Consider the following 17,401-nt stretch of genomic DNA (forward strand, 5'->3'; position numbering starts at 1 on the left):
TTAAAGAAGGAAAATGGTTGTTATAATTTCCCTTCTGCTAAACAGTGGTTCTCAAACTTGAATATGAATCAGAATCACCTGGATGGTTGGTGAAAGGGGACTGCTGCCCCTGCCTCTACCTAAATACGTTCTAACTGTTTTTACTACGATTGTGCCTTTCTTACCAGTTTTAGTTCCTGTCGTTTAATACACTTAATTTTACAGGATATTTTAAATTCCTTGAAAGGATTATATATATATATATTTTTTTAAATAAGAAAGGCTTTATTTTTAAGACAAAACAAATAGCACAAACACACATCCAAATGCATGTAAGTTCATTGGGTTTTATAAAAGAGAAAGCGGCACTCAGGTGTCAGTTCTAACTAGAAACATCAAGGAGATGCCCCTGCTTCTGGTGGCATGGATACAACATGTGCTTGTCTAAAAAGTCGTTCTGGGTGGCATCATTGTGGAAATGCATGACAAGAGTGAGGTGATACAAGGCAGAAATGCAGGTGGGTGAAACTTTAAGACCCTTTTCACCACCCTAATGTGCTTTTGTTTTGCTCTGGGGAATTGAAGCAATCCCCAGGTCACCTTAAAAAGAACTTAAATGTCAAAGAACACTTTCAAATACCTAAGAGAGATTTAAGATTGTTACTAAAGTTATACAGGGAGGTCAGGAGGAGAAAATAGTTTATGTTCTCAAAACCCAGGTTTCACACAATATGAAAAGAAGAGGCTGATTTTAGTAAAGGCTGGTCTTTTTCATGATGCGCAGGAACTCCTGCTCATTGACTTTTCCATCTCCATCTCTATCAGCCTCATCGATCATTTCCTGTAGCTCCTTATCAGTGAGGTTCTCACCCAACTCCTTGGCCACACGCTTTAGATTTTTGAATGATATCTTCCCAGTTTCATCATCATCAAAGAGCTTGAAAGCTTTCAGAATTTCTTCTTTGGTATCTTTCTCAGACATTTTCTGAGTCATCACAGTCAAAAAGTCACTGAAGTTCATTGTTCCTGTTCCTTCCTTATTGATTTCGCTTATCATTTTCTTGATCTCTTCTTTCTTGGGTTCAAAGCCCAGTGCCCTCATTGCCACCTTAAGTTCCTTAACATCTATGGTCCCAGCTCCATCAGCATCAAAGAGATCAGAAGTTTCCCGGATTTCCTGTTTCTGCTCTTCAGTAAGCTCTGGCTTAGGACTCATCCTTTTTTCGCTGGGCAGATGATGCCATGCTTGCCTTCTTAAAGTTAGAGGCCATTGCTGATGGACTCCGCTGCCCGTTGTTACGGCAACTGACGTACATCGAAAGGATTATATTTTATTCACTTTTAGCCCCCTGCTCTCTCTTTTTAAGCACTAACTAAGGAGTTGCTGAAAATAAATTTCTGAAAACTGTATCCCTGTGTACCATTTTTAGTGCTGGAGAAAATACAACAATGATAAATATGTCAATTATACCTCAGAAGAACAGGAAAGATATTTAAATTAAAAAAGGTTTTTAAAATGTTAAACCAAAAGTGTAGAAAAAAGTATATGGCTCTTCCCCTTAAGCGATGCATTTGATTCATTCATTATTTAGTAATCCAATAGTTAATGATCTGAGTGGGGCCTGATAATCTGTATTCCTAATAAATTCCGCTGGACTAAAAGCTGGCAATATAGAATGGCTAGATGGTGTAGTGAAAATGATGAGGGTTTTGAGGTCAGTCAGGTTTTGATTCTGCCTCTGCCCTTTACAGGCTCTGTGCAACAATAGTTAACATACATTAACCTGGCTCAGCCTGTTTCCACATTGACAAAATTAAGAGTAATGTGTCCCTCATAGGTGTATTGTGAAGACTGAATGATATGATTAAATATCCAACACAGTGCGGGCCTTAGTTAAGGTAGTTAATTAAAGTTGGTCCCCTTCCCTTTGATTTCCTCTAAGGATGCACCACACATTGCCATAACTGGGTTTACTGGGACATGAGTTAGCCACATCACAGGGCAAATCATTTTCTCCTAACCTAACAAACCATGCACATCCCTCTGCCACTAACAAAATCTTCACTGTTCATCTATAAAATTGGGGATAATAGTATAATAGTATCTACTTTAATATAATAGATAATAGTATTTACTTTGCAGAGATGCATACAAGAGGGTTAAACAAGATATTATGTTAAGTGCTTAATACAGTAACTGGCATATGGAAAATACACAGTAAATGTCACTTTCTTTTCCCTTCTCGCACTCTCTTTCTCTTTTTTTTTAAATGGGGGTGGGGTTTGGGGGGGAGGAACAGAGGGAGAGGGAGAGGGAGAGGGAGAGAGAGAATCTTAAGCAGGCTCCTTGCCCAGCGCAGAGCCTGATCTCACAACCCTGAGATCATGACCTGAGCCCAAATCAAGAGTCAGCTGCTTAACTTACTGAGCCACCCAGGCGCCCTCCCCTTCTTTTTGATTAGGTATTTATCGATAGTATCTCCTAGACTAAGTTCAAAAGCTTACCTAGCCCAGAATACTTCAAATCAATTTTTCTACCTTAATCAGATTGCTCTCTTACATGTCACATTTAATTTGAAGTCAATTATTTGGCTTATTTAAATACTGGTAAGGACACATACCAAATAAACTTTTGTATTGAATGCCCAAGGAGATAAGTAGAAGACTGTTCCTTACTTTGAGTACTTGAGGTGACAATATACATGAAAAGTTGAATAGGAATGCAACAAAGCGTAGGGCAAATTACACAGAAAGTGAGTGTGGTAAGAGTTTTGGGATCATGGTGGCTGATCTGTGATTATTTTGCACTCAGGAACAAGAAAATTATTAAGAGTTGTAAGAGGGCACTGGTTTTATGGCTGAGAAAATAGGTCCAGAGATCTAAGTGGTCTAGGGCACAGCTATGGAGTGGCAGATATTTCCTGTCTTCTGGTCCCTTGCTACTTGCAGATGTTTCTATTTTCTAGTATTTTAATCAGTTTATATTTTTTCTTTCTAAGTAGGCAGTTTAGTGTAGCTAGTTAAACACTGGGCTCTAAAGCCAAAATGTCTGGGTTTGAGCGCTAGCTTCGCCGGTCACTATCTGTGTGACTTTGGGCAACTCATTTATCTCTGTGCTTCAGATGCCCCATCTAAAAAATGAGTACAATTTATATTACCTTATTTCATAGGATTGTTATGAGGATCAAATAATTTATTATATGTAAAGGATTAAAAACTGGAATTTTGTCTTATAATTGTTATTAGTCTCTGAAAGAATGGAAAGCAAGAAACCCAGTGTTCTAATGTTTTTTCTTTCTTTTGCTTCTCTTAAAAAAAAAAAAAACCTCCTCAAAGCATCAGGTGGATGCTTGTTAGCTGCCTTAATCCTATCAGAAAAAAACAAGTTTTTGTTCCAAGGAAGTGAGAGTTGGGATTTGCATAAGTCTGGCCTAGTCTGGTAACAGGAATGTCTAGGAAAATAAAAACTGAGATAGCAACAGATTCTAGGACCCAACAGAACTTCTTCAAAAAGTCAGCCAAGATCAATAGATGTAGATAAAGATGGAGGTCAATGAATCTAATTCCAATGAGCTTTCCCATCTATTTTAAGGTCTATTCCAAACTTCCTTAAGACAAAATCTAGCCTTTTAAGGAAAGTGCAGAGAACATGCCTCTGTGGGCTTCCTTTGAGGGAATGTTTTAGCAGGTGCTGCATTCCACCCTGGAGGTGGCTGCATGAATTTGTGAACTGAGGTGACAACATTGACTCCCTCTGGAAGAAAAAAATGCTGTCTCTACACAGGAAGCTTAACTACAAAGGCACTACTTGAAAAAAGGAGGGGGGGAGGAGGAGGAGGAGAGGGAGAAGAAGAGAGGAAGGAGAAGCAGCAGTCACTGCTCAGTTCAGTCACGGCTCAGTTCAACATTCAGATTAGAGAGGGTAAGAAACACCCCCCGCCCTCTCCCCGCCGGAGTACCTCTCTGTCCTCTCCTCAAATGCCTATTGAAAACGTTCTGGGATGAATTACAAGCCAACAGCGCTGTTGCAGAATTAGGGAGAGCGGGTGGAGGTGAGAAATAACCTATATTCAGGTGGTTAGAAAAATCATGGATTTTGGGGAGCAGCGGGGGGTGGGGGCAGGGATTTGGAACTACTTTCAGCATCACCCATCAGGAAATAGGGATGGAGAAGGGTACTAACCGGCCTTCCAAATCTTCTGCATTTGGCAGATGAAAATCACGTTGTCCACCCAATGGACTTTGGCACTCAGGCGATATCAGGGTAAAATAAGCATCAAGGAGGAAATCTTGAAGTGAAAAAGAAAGAACAGAAGGTCAGCCTTGGGTTTTTGTGTGAGGGGATTTGTGAAGGTCAGGCCCACCCATAGCATCAGGAAAGGTGGAAGAATTAAGCGTCACTGTCGGCAGCCAAACCCTAAAGTATGGGATCAGACCAACAATTTGGATCTGCTGGTACCCTAGGATCTGCCCTGCACACACCCCTCAAGTTTCTCGGTTTGAGTCTCGCCTGTAGATTCCCAGACGAAACACTGTCTTAAGTTTTCTCACAGTGCCTAGCTCAGAGCTGACCGCAGAGCAGTTCTCAATAACAACTGGGAGCAAAAACAGCTTTTGAGGTTGCGGGGAGAAGGGTACAGGTTTTACTTAGGGTTGGCGTTCGGGTGTGGCCTTGTACCAACTGCCAGCAAAATTCTCCCGATCACCCCTTGTCTTCCACTTTCTGCACAGGTGACGTCGTTAAGCCTCGCAGGACAGGCTAGGGGCTAAGAGATTAAGCCGCGCCTTCAGGTGTCAGCCTCGATCCTTTCGGAAACAACAACCCCCAGAATCCCTTGTGCAGGGAGGTCAAGCCGCAAATAAGATGGCTCCAAGAGGGTGGTACATGCAGCAGTTTCCTAGTCCTTGGCAGTTTCTTTACCGGATGTATTTAAATAACCGAATCCCCACAAATGCACCACCCCACTAACCACCTTCGAGGCCGATGAGGCCACCGCAGCCACCTCGCTCGCTCCTTCAGGGGCATCCTGGGAGTTGTAGTCCAACCGCTGGGTTGCGCCGAACTACCTTTCCCATAGTGCCATGCGGACCGGGCGATAAAAGTTCTTTTCTAAAACTCTCTCCACACTGAGACACCCCCATCCCGGGTCCCCTTCTCTCCGACGACTCCTTCTCGTCTGTCGCGATTGAGCGGCAGCAACAGGAGGGCCTCGGCCCGTCGCCGCGCCGTCCCGAGAGGCACTTCCGGCGGCGGTTCACTTCCTGGTTGGGTGGATGGAGCCGGGCGGGAGCGCGCGCGGGGGAGGGGCGGCGGGTCAGTCTCCGCTGGGCGCTCCGGGGATCAGCTGGCGGGCGGGCGGGCGCCGAACGCGGCCCCGGCTCTCGCTGCAGCGCCGCCTCTTCTCCGCGTCTTAGGCCGGCCCGGCGGCCGTGACAATGTTGCAGGGCTGGTAGCTGGGCGCCAGCCGCCGAGCTGTCTCAAGTGGGTGCTGCCGGGATGCTGCCTCTCGGGGCGGCGGGGAGACCCGGGAGGAGGGGGAGGCAGTGCCCGGCTCGGTCGGCGCTGCCCGAGGCGGCCGAATCCTCCCTTTTTCCGAGCCGCGGGCACCGGGGTCCCGGGCTCTGCCGGGTTTTCAGCCCTAGGGTTTTTCTGCTAGGAAAATGCATGAAGCGTTTCCCCGGGATGATGGCTTTTGCTCTCTCTAGGACTCAGCGGCTGAATTCGTAAGTGTGTTACTGATTCATCCTCTCTCTTCTGTCATCACAGGTTTAAACTTACACGAATCGCTCTCTTGAGGAGGAGGGGACCGCGGCGCGATTGACACGCATATTCCTATAGGCATCCTCCCTCAGCCCCCACCCCCACGGCCGGATTCGGGTGGCTCCTCTCCGAGCTGAAATCCGAGAAGAAATCCTTGGATCTCTTGTTTTCTTTAAAAAAAAAAAAAAAAAAAAAAAAATCCAGAAACCGTCGGTATTTTGCTTTACTGCTTCCTATTCGCAAGATGAAGAAGTTTTTCGACTCCCGGCGAGAGCAGGGCGGCTCTGGCCTGGGCTCCGGCTCCAGCGGAGGTGGGGGCAGCACCTCGGGCCTGGGCAGTGGCTACATCGGAAGGGTCTTTGGCATTGGGCGACAGCAGGTCACTGTGGACGAGGTGTTGGCGGAAGGTATGGTGGGACTCTTTCAGTGCGCCGTGAATTAAAATCTTATGCTGATGCAGCAAGACTGGTTTCTAGTTGTTCAGTGTATGAATGGGTTTTGACCAGTTGACCCTCCCTTCCCCCTTCCCTTGCTCAGTGAATCATTGTCCTTGAGAAATTTAAAACTGAGATTTGGAAGTGACAGGGCTTGTGGGGTGGAAGGACGTTGCTGGAAATTGTTTACCTCAGTGGCCTTTTACTTTATTATTTTTTTAAAAATTGGCAAGCCAATTCTTGTCTGCCTCACTGAATTATAAGGATCAGATGAGAAAACGCATGTGTGAAAGTGTAAAGCTTCACATCAAATGTAGGGTGCTGGGCTTGTCATCCTCCTTAAACTTGAAATTGTGATGTGAGGGCTGAAGGGTGGAGATGGAGTAGCTGTAAGAAGAGAGAGGGGTTTCTCCTACCCAACTTTCCCACTCCCAGGAGTAGGCATTTGAGGAAGAGAGGATTTTCAGAGAATGGGAATATGTTTTTCTAAGAGCCAAGGCTCTTGGTGGATTTGACTAGTTTTGTTTCCTGACCCAACTGTAATCAGGTCCCCAGGATGTAGCCAAGATAACAGAAATTACACGAGATGAATGTGGTTATTTTGAAAGCAGTCTACTAGGCCCCTCTTCCTCCTGTTTTAGTTTTTATTTTTATTTTTTAGCCAAAAGAATTACTTGAGAGTAGCATCTGATTTTTGTTTTTCCTCTATTGGAGAAGATGTTATTTAGATCTGTGTAAATTCTCTCCATGTGTGTTCATCTGTATATCTATAGATATGTAAATATATATTTTTATCCCCCAGGCTTTCTGGAAATCTTTGCGTGTATTTTTTGGTAACCTTAACCTCGACCTTCATAATTACGCCAGATTCATACTTTTCACAGCCCATTGCCTGCCTTGTGTGCTTTTATTTTTAATAAAAGCAGCAATTTCCTTGGCATGAAGCTATTCAAACTAATTGGATGGGGCCAACCTGCTGTAGGTTGTGTTATCGGCTGAGAGGGGGGATGGAGGAAGGGGGAGGCTTCTGTTACTGCAACATGGTAGTTTTGGGGGGGACAGTTTATTAGCTGGGGAAGGAGCGTTTTTGCAAGCTAAGGTTGAAGCAAAGGTCCTAACCTGGGCCTGGGAGATGCCTGTCACGGTGAGTGTTGCAGGCAGGTGGGTTGAGAGGATGAAGAAGCTGTGTTTGGCTTTCAGCTTGTGAAGTACTGGGTTCAACTTGGGCCCATTTTTCTGGGGTTAGGGTGGAAGCCTTTACTTTAAAAACACTTAACAAAAAAAGATCTGACAGTTAATGTCCTTGTGAAATTCTTGCTCTTTTCCATTCTCAGCACTGCTCTAGGTGGACTTATTCCGGGGCCTGAGTCACTGTCCCTCTGGATCTTTCCTTGTGGGCTTTGGTGCAGGATGGGAGATGCTTCTGTGCCCGCTGCCAGATCCGCACCCTTGAGTCTGATCTGTGTCTTTCATCCCTGTGCCAAAGCCCTTAACTGCAGTGGGATGGAGAAATGGAGAAGGAGTACGTGAGAGAGAAATCAGGAGGCATGAGGGGGCACAGAGCTCTTTCCTTCTCTTTGAATGGCTTCTGCTGACCTTATAGCCTAGGAGCATTTTGTTCAGCTAGGATATTGTCTTACTGTAGTTGGTGCTACCCTAAGCCGTGCCTGTTTTCAGAGTCTGAATGATGGGAGAAAGAGAAAAGGCAAAATTGTTCTTTGTAATCTAGGCTGTCCTCCTCTTCCCTGGAATTCATCTCTGAGAACTGCACATCATGCATTATAGTATTTTTATGTGGAACTTAGGGCTTGCAGCTCTGCATTCATTTATTCATTCAACAAGCAGTTATGGCGTATTTATGATGTGCCAGGCATTGTGCTAGGCCCTGGGGATATGACATAAAACTAGATGCTATAGTTTACAGACTACGTTGAGAAATGGAAAACAACCAGTTAGAATAGAGTGATATGCGCTATCACGGAGACAAGCTTAGGGTGCAGTGGCCCCCAGTTTTAGAGAGCCAAGAATTGCTTTCTGCAGGAAGTGACTGACCAAAGAATGAGTAGGAGTTATCCAGGTGTGGAGACAGCATGGGCCAAGACTCAGAGCAGCAGGAGAGAGTCTCACGTAAAACTGGATATGGCGATATTGCTCTCTTTATATTCTTTGACTATAGGTGAGTTTGAATTTGTGGCTCTTAGAAGTATATAGCTATATAGGAGCCTGTATACAAATTATTTATGTAGCACCTACTAAGTAAAAAGGTGCCACTAAGTTCTGAGAGGGATGATAGGGTGGTCTAAAGGGTGATGTCTGCCTTTAAGGAGCTGCCAGTGCGTTTGGTAAGACGAGGCAAATATTCACACATACAGCGTAGCATGGTTACCAGCAGTGTCTACAGAGTCAGGCAGATCTAGGTTCAAATTCTGCATCTGTTCTTTACTAGCTGTAAAACCTTGGATAAGGCATTTCAAATCTCTGTGGAATCTGTTTCCCTATGGCAGTGGTTCTTAAAGCGTGGAGTCCTGGATCAGGAGCATCAGCATCATATGGAAGCTTGTTAGAAATGCAAATTAGGCCTCACCCCATAAACCACGAGGGTGGGGCTTTAACAGATTTCTGGAGAGATTCTGATGCAAGCTAAAGATTGAGAACCCCTATCCTGTGGAGTGGTCATGAATATCAAATGAGCCGATGTATGTGAATTATTTAACATTTTTCAGGTGTTCAATGAATGGTAGCCATTATTTGCCAGCAACATTATATCCTTTTTGTAGTTAAGGGGGAGTTGGGGGGGGATGTGAAGGTTAGTTTGGCTGTAGCAATCTGCAGCAATCCTTTTCCCCATTGTGGGTGGACAGAATCAGATATTTTTCTGCAGAAGCCTCACTAGCTCCTTGAAGGGTCAACAGATGTTTTGGGTGACCATGTTCCTTCCTGCACCCTCTTCTTTTTGAGTCCCCAGGTGTGGACCTAACCACCAGTCCCAGCCAGAGTTGTCTAAGGATGATGAGGATTGTGCATCGAGTTGCCAGGGCAGTGACCAGGCAGTTTGGGAGGGTGGGCTTTAAACACAGACTCTTCAGCACCACATCCCACCTGTCACCCCTGTTTCTTTAAAATGGGTATCAGTCTATGCTTTATAGTGAGGAATGCAGGAACACCGAGGAAGAGGTGCTAGAGTAAGACAGGAGAATACGTGGGCTGCCATCTCCCCATCAGCATCAGCCCTGCTCGTCTGCTTTCACTTGCTAGTCCATTGGGGCTTGTTTGGGGGAAGTGAAGTTTTAGACCATGAGTTCAGAGGGATATGGCTGTCTCCAGGCTGGATATTTTCTCTAGCTTCCTCAGTGAGGATGCCATGATGACTTCCTAATCATGTCTGAGGTCATGGGCATGTGATGTCAAGGGAAGATTTGGTTTAAGCTTCTGGAATGAGCTCAATGGGAAAATTGGAGCAATGCTCAGAGAAGGACTGAAGAGCTGTGCTTTTATTATATGTCCTTAGCTATATGAGGCCTTACATCTAAGCTTTAAACAGTAAATGTTTGTTAAATACCTGCTGTGTCCAAGACCACTTTCCAGAACTGCATCAGTTCTGTATAAGGTGGACCACGTGCTCCATCAGAGCAGTTTCCTTACTTCCACTGAAGGAATCCAGGTCTAGAGTTAATGAGAACTACTGAGTGAGTTTCCATACCAGTAAACTTACAATTTCTTCTACCAACATCACAAGGTAGTGAGGTTTAAATACCTAAAACAAACATATGTATACATGTACGTATGTCTGTATACACACATGTGTAGCATATAATTACATCGTGTTGGTATTGATATGATGCACACATGTATTCATTTAGTGAATGTTCATTAGGCCTTCTTTGTGGCAGGAACTGCATTAGATTCCAGAATTACTAAGATGAATAGGATGTGGGCCTGGCTCTTAAGGAGCTCATAGACCAACAAATAAACCTAAGATTAGTGTCCAGCCCTTGGTATGGCCCTTGATATATAGTAGATGATAAAAGATGTTCTGAGGTGATAAAGAGAAGGGGCCTGAGGGCCAGGGTTTATAGATGAAGTGTGGTTTGAACAGGAATGGAACTTGCCCAGCAGATGGTCCAGGTGAGGGTTACCCAAGGCCTTCCCAGCAGAGAGAGTAGTATATGCAAGTGTGGAGTGGTGAAACAGTATGATGAGTTCAGGGATAACTGACTAGTGGTATCATCTGGGTTAGTATGAGTTTCCCTTCCAGAAGCAAGGAAAGAGGGACATGGAATGGTAGAAGGAAATTGTTTTACGTTTGTTTCCTGGCTGTTCACTTGCTGCTCGCTTTCTTCAGTGGCCCTGGGTCTTCGGAGTAACTATTGAATAGCTCTCCAGTATGCACTGCTACCATCTGTGCATCAGCCCTATGCTAATTGTGGGGAAGGGAGGGATAGTGTTTGGGGGCAGGGGAGCAGGCCTGAAGGTTCAGTGAGAGGCAAGCAGCTTGAAGGAGAAGCAGGTGGGGGAGTGGGATGACCAGTGGTACAGACGGGAGTAGATGAGGGGGAGAGTGAGGATATGTGTGACCAGAGCGGAAGGTATGTTGGAGAGAAAAGAAGAGGCAGCGAGGTTCTGGAGAGCATTAGTGCCAGGCAGAGAGGTTGGTTCTAAGCACCTGAGGTCTTCTCTGACGCAAACACCAATTTGATCCCTCCCACTTCAGATGTCTTTGCCTGCTGGGAAGTCTGGTTTTTTAGTGGCAACTGCAGATTTTCAGGGGGTGGTTTGTGAATGGTGTCTTCTTCCTGGCTTCGGGCATGATGACGGTTATAGCTTTGCTAAATATAGCCAAATTTAGAATTCAGAAATGAAATCCAGAATAAGCAATTGCATGGTCAAAGCCTTTCCTTTGGTCTTTCTAACAAAGTCACACTCATTTAATGAGAGATGATAAAGAGAAACAGTTTCACATGGGTTCTGAGTGGGAGGGTAGGAGGGGAGGCGTCCACTTGTACCTCAGTAGCTAAAACTGCATGTAGAGTACACGGGAAAAGCTTGATGAATGTTAATCCGGTACATGTGACATACGACTGCATCAGAGCAGTCATTGCAGTATTTGAAAGGTGACCCCTCAGAGAGGGGACCAACACCACCACGTACCTTCATTTTGTGCCCTTCAAAGGATAAATGCTTTCTGAGCCTGCTTAAGAAGTAACTGTGACATCTGCATTTGAAAGAGCCAAACAGTGATAATAATAGAAATGGTATTGTCTATTGAAGTAGCATCTGGCACTGTGAAGTAGCAAAGAGTAGCCTTCAGTCGGCTTTTCTGGAGCCATTTTTTTGGTGTGGTAGAAGGAGCACTGCAGTCTAAATGGGGAGATCAAAGTTTGTTGGTTCATTCATTGCTGTAACCAGTAACCAGTACCGAGCACTCACTATGTGCTGGGCATCAGCCAGTGAGAAATAAGACTCTGCCTTGAGGAACTCTTAGTGCTAGAACTTCAGATACATGAGCCAGTAGCTCCAAGTGCTGGAGTAGAAGGCTATAAAAGGGGTAGGGCACCAGACATGAGGCAGCAATTAATTTTGTGGGGTCAGGAGTAGTCAGGGAAAGCTAAAGAAAGGTGATATTTGAGGTAGGTCTTCAAAAATAAGAATTTATTACTAGATGGACAAGGTTGAGAGAACATTCAAGGCATAGAGAATAATATGGCCAAAGACAAAAAGTAGGAAAGTGCACTGCTTGTCGGCAGCTTTATGTTTTGAGATAGCATAATAGCATATTAGCATAATCTATTAGTGGTCCAGGGCTATGCTGTCCAGTAAAGTAGCCATAGCCACATATGGCTGTTTAAATTTAAATTATTGAAATTAAAATTCAGCTTTAATTCTTCAGGCACACTAGCCACTTTTCAGTTGCTTAATAGCCACATGTTTTGGCTACAGTTTTGCACAGCACAGATAGAAAATATTTCATCATCACAGAGAGTTCCATTAGACAGTGTTGGTTTCGAGCAATGATGGCTAAACTTTTTGCATAGAATGGCACTATCACTTAACCATTTAACCTCTTCATTATATGTATGCTTGTTTGTTTATACATTATATGCATGTCCTATTATTAGCTAATATCTGAAGGTACAATATATACTTAAAATGAAGTTCATCATTTATGATAGTAGATGCAAATCTATATTTTAAGTCATCTGGATAGGTTTTGGTGAATTTCTTGTCATATCTTATTAGATTTTAATTGTTTCTACATTGTAATGTGACTGATGAAAAGTACACCAGGAGGGGTGCCTGGGTGGCTCAGGTGGTTAAGTGTCTGCCTTCGGCTTAGGTCATGATCCCAGGATCCTGGGATCAAGCCTATCGGGCTCTCTGTTCAGCGGGGAGCCCGCTTCTCCCTTTCCCTCTGCTGCGCCCCCTGCTTGTGTGCCCTCTCTCTCTCTCTCGAATAAATAAATAAAATTAAAAAAAAAAAGTACACCCCAATAGGAATGAGGCACTGCCATAGTTTTGTTGTTTGTGTATGCTTATGTTATCTTTAATCCAAGGTATCTTTGCAGGAATCTTTTTAAGCCCCTTTTTGCTTTATGAGGATTAATTCATTTAAAACAAATGTGATCAGTAAATCCACTTAACCAAGCACATGAACTGTAGTACATCGCAGTCCATGTCAGCCTGTGCTATGGAGCTTCCACTCTTTCCTCAGTATTCCATCAGATTCATATGAGACTCAGGACTGACATAGACTGGATGGGAACACTAGTGTTGGGCCATCTAGTAAATATTGATAAAGATAAAATCTTATTTTTTAAGGTGGAAATCAATATAAGTGGAGAGTCTCATCTATATATTTTTCTACCCCAGTGGATTGTTTTGTGTACCTCTGTTTGGAGACCGCTGGTCCAGAGCAGTGGTTCTCAACCAGGAGCAGTTACCCCCAGGTGACATTTAGTAATGTCTGGAGACATTTTGGATTGTTACAGGGTGGGAGGTAATACTGGCATCTGGGGGGTATAGGCCAAGGCTACTGCTAAACATCCTACAGCATACCCAGTAGCCCTCCCTCCCCACCACAACAAAGAATTATCCAGCCCAAAATGTCAGTCGTGCCAAGGTGGCACAACATGACGTGTTGACCATTGTGGGGAAGGAGAGAGGAGTCAGGGATGGCGCAGAAGGGTCTAATCTGACTTCAGGCGAATCACTTTTTATTTTTTATTTTTTTTTATTTTTTTAAAGATTTTATTTATTTATTTGACAGAGAGAGAGAGTATGAGCAGGGGGAGCTGCAGGCAGAGGGAGAGGGAGAAGCAGGCTCCCCGCCGAGCAGGGAGCCCGATGCAGGACTCTATCCCAGGACCCTGGAATCATGACCTGAGCTGACGGCAGACGCTTAACGACTGAGCCACCCAGGCGCCCCGAATCACTTAATTTTTAAATTCATTTTCTCAGAATCAATGAGCCAGCAGTCTTTCTGTTTAACCTGTTACGGTTAAAAATCTTCATGTCATTTTCTTTATAAAATGGCTACTTCCAGAAATAAACCAGTGAACTAAAGGAGATAGAATGGTAAGTCTTTGTAGGCTCTGGCCGAGGGAGTTGTAACTATACTCTACCACTGGCTGAATATGGAGTATGAACTTTAGACAATTCTCCTTATATTCTCATTGCTCATATCTGAGCAGCCCCAAAGTATTGTGGAAGCATTTTCTGACTTGAAATTGTTTATAGGGAGGTTCAGTTGGGAAGGGTTATTAAAAATCAGAATGTTGTGAGAGAAGATGTTGATAATTCTTTGTACAAAGAAGAATTTTCAGGAAGAGTCTAGCACTTGCAATTAGGGATCTTGGGTTCAAGTTCTTTGACTACTATTTCCAGTGTGGCTTTGGGGAAAGTCATTTAACCAATGTGAGCCACTGGTTCCTCATTTGTAAAAAATGTCCTTCCTGCCTCTGTAGGGATGTTGTGACCATGAAACGAGAGGGCATAGGGATAATGCAGAGTGCAGAAGAGACAGCTTGCCCTGCCAGCCAGGAGTAGCAAGGGTTACTGAGCATCTACGGTATTTTCAGCTCTACGATGCTGTGGCATACAGAGAAATAATGGAAGATTTGGCTCCTGCCCTCCTTGTTGACATAATGTGAGCAATACACATGAAACCAAAGCACCCTACAACAGGGTGTGTGGTGTAGTGTCTGAATTCTGGAGGTGTTGAGGGGAAGAAGACCAGTGAGGACTGAAATGGTTAGGAAACATTTTGTGAAGGTGGATTGTTCTTAACGGAGTCTTCTCTGAAACCCCTTCGAGTAACCTTGTTTTAGGGAACACGTCTAGTTCTGCACGTTTGCATATGTTATATTCTTAGCAAAGTTGAAGTGAGTGTTGCAACATTTTTGGTTTCTTTTGAGGAACAAAATTGCCTATATAAATAAATCATATGTTCTGTGCTTATACCCAAAGTAAAAAAGCCTTTTCATTGCATGTGATTTCGAATCGCTCAGCAATCCTGGCTGCAGTATTTTGTGCCTCCTTCCCCTTCCAGGATCTAGTATTACTAGTCTGCTATCTTTATTTTTAGTGTATTATGTATACTTTAAACAATCTCAGTTCTTCTTTTGAGTTTTGGACAATTGTTGGGGAAGAGGAGTCCTTCTTATGAGTGACACTTCCATCTTGGCAGAGGGCGAATTCCTCAAGTTGGAACAAAGTTGAAAGAGTGAAAATCTGGAGTTTCATTCGGAGCTGCTGTGAGCGAATCAGCCTGAACTGGTCAGTTTTCTCCTTGGGCTCTGAGTTAACCTTGGCAGACAGTGGATGGCAATGCCAACTGAAGCTTTGTTAGTCCTGATTTCTGAAGAGCTGAGAGATAATTGGATGAAAGAGTTTATGGCATCCCTATATTATTATCATAGAAGGCCAAGCATAGCATTGATGTTAGATTATCATTTGTAATTATAATGATCTTAAATAATGATGCCTTTCATCTGGGACTTGAATCCTGGAGAAAGCAATATAATGCCATGTAATTTTGTTTGCTGCCTGTTTTTGAGGATGCTTACAGCTATTGTACTGGGACCTTTAGGATGAGAGAGAGATTATTGTCCGTCTGGTACAGAGCATGAATTTGAGAACAAAATGGAGACTTTATTACCCTTCGGGAACAAGAAAAAAGAAGAGGACTCTGGCCTCGTCAGTTGGGCCCCTTTTGGAGGATTGGGGCTTGAGCAACATTTACAGAGGTGGCAAGTCTCCTGCAAATCCCCCAACTCATCATTTTCCCTGGTCAGTGAATCTTGTTGGTTCAGGAAGTGCTGATTATCCTACCGGTTTGTTAGATTTGTTTAATTTCCCTTGCCTAGCCCTGTTCCTCAGACCTTTGTCCCCTACTGTTTTTAGAAGCCTGGGCATCTTGGTGGTGGGGATTAGGCAGTATTGGGAGAAATAATTCCATCTGACCTTTTGGCTATGGAATAATCTTGATTTGACCAGAAGGGGTAACTCAGTAATGACTGAGGAAAACATGCTATCCGGTACCGTCTTTCTTCCCCTATCCCCCGGAATAATGGAAGCACTGTGATGTTCTACTTAGGAGAAGACTTCCGAGTTTAGCCCCATGTGCAGTGGTTTAAAAGCATGGGAATTGGAGCTAGGCAGCCCTTGGCCTGAATCCTGGACCTGTGATGTTGGACAATGAAGATCCTGGCTTCATTTGTAAAATATGGCTAATACTGTGGTTGGTTGTAAGGATTAGATGAAATTATGCAAAGTGATTAGCATAGTGCCTAGCATATAGTTAGCAGTCTGTAAATGGTAACTTAGTATTTGAGTGCATGAATTTTGTTTTTATCAGGCAACATTTGTTTTGCTGTGTCTATAACCTGGTGAAGTTAGTGTCCTGGAGATACACACACACACACACACACACCTTTCAATCTCAAAAATAGAAATATGAATTATATCTTAACTATATATCTTAACTATATAAAGGAACTCAAACTATTTAAATGAATGCTATACTCAGAAGATAGAAAGATAGATAGATAGAGATGAGGAATAAGGAGAAGAGAATCTCAGATAAATATTGTGGTTTGATTTTTTTTTTCCTGCTTGAAAGCCACCTGTGTGTTGGAAAATTTCCCCAACCTGTCATGTGATTATTAATATGAAGGACCTCTCTGCCCCTGAGGAACGCCTGATCCCAGCTGCCTATCCAGCTTCAAATTCTTGTGCTCTAACACAGGTTATCTGTTTCGTTTAGGCCTGTGCCCTCTCATCTCCCTTGTACCGTGAATATAGTTCTTTCCAGTGCTTTACTCATAGTGCTCCCTGTACCGGGGATCCCCTCCCCTGCCCTACCCACCTACCTTAATCCCACCTAACCTCTGTACAGTCCATCCATTTCTCCTGTCCTGTGGTTGCTTGTCATTCTTACTGCTTTTGTTGACTCTTTGGGCCCATAATCTCAGAGTTTTGTTTTGCTATTTATCTATTTCATTTGTATCTACTTTCTAGTGTTAGATAATTCTTAGGAGGCAGGGTGTAAACCTTAGGTTTATTTTGTATCCAATTCAGGACTCTTACATTTGAGCAACAGTGGGTACTAGAGAATAAATTAATTGGAGAAATAATACAGTAAATCAATACTAATTCAAATTTAGTGGGTGGGCACTACAGACCAGACAAATGTGAGATATACAGACCTCCCTATTCCTATTCCAATACTATAGTAGATCTGTGTGGGACCTTATTAAAAGGATAAGAGCTATCAAATCTTGTAAGTTTTTGGTAAAGTTGAAAAATAAACTCAAAGCAAAGTAGAACACCTTCCAGAAAAATCACATAAATCTCTTTATTGATTGTATTCAATTATGGATAGCTAATGCTATCAATCTCAAAAGTAGAGATACAAAGTATAAGTATCTTAACTATATAAAGGAACTCTAAAACTATGTCAGTCTATATTATGAAGATGGAGAAGATTAGGTCAAGGATCAAAAACTCAGAAGTAACTAGAATTTGTCTTTAAGTGAGGCATGCATTAAGTTTCTAGCTTGTGGTGGTTTTTGGCCTGCGGTAAATTAGGACAGTGATTCTGAACTTATATTTAGGGTAGTGAGCATGGGAGCAAAGGACAGATAGGAAAGGAATATATAATTTGTAAAAGCACAGACTAACTCCAGGTCCAGCTAGGAAAGGAGAGACCTCAAAGAGAATGGGGAGTGGT

The 17,401-nt window shown here is 43.4% G+C and overlaps 1 protein-coding gene and 1 pseudogene across 12 annotated transcripts in view; one reads left to right on the forward strand and one right to left on the reverse strand.

The window, feature by feature from the left end:
* Positions 1 to 243: 243 nt before the first annotated feature.
* On the reverse strand, positions 244 to 4,984 carry LOC118533262 (centrin-2 pseudogene; annotated as a pseudogene). The gene is made up of 3 exons (XR_013441747.1): positions 4,953 to 4,984; positions 4,163 to 4,268; positions 244 to 1,284 (listed from the first exon to the last, which is right to left on the reverse strand). The product of XR_013441747.1 is annotated as a centrin-2 pseudogene (transcript).
* A 270-nt stretch (positions 4,985 to 5,254) lies between these two features.
* AAK1 (AP2 associated kinase 1) overlaps positions 5,255 to 17,401 on the forward strand; it is a 168,947-nt gene continuing 156,800 nt past the window's right edge. For 4 of the 11 annotated variants that reach the window (XM_078056445.1, XM_078056448.1, XM_078056451.1 and 1 more), the window contains exons 1-2: positions 5,256 to 5,461; positions 5,747 to 6,147. In XM_078056445.1, coding sequence (XP_077912571.1) covers positions 5,985 to 6,147 — 163 coding nt within the window. In that variant the 5' untranslated portion in view covers positions 5,256 to 5,461; positions 5,747 to 5,984. Of the gene's footprint in view, positions 5,462 to 5,746; positions 6,148 to 17,401 lie in introns of all 11 variants that reach the window. The other 7 variants (XM_078056446.1, XM_078056449.1, XM_078056447.1 and 4 more) reach the window with 6 other exon arrangements.

Source organism: Halichoerus grypus, chromosome 10 (genome assembly GCF_964656455.1).
Source record: "Halichoerus grypus chromosome 10, mHalGry1.hap1.1, whole genome shotgun sequence".
Taxonomy (NCBI): Eukaryota; Metazoa; Chordata; class Mammalia; order Carnivora; family Phocidae; genus Halichoerus; species Halichoerus grypus.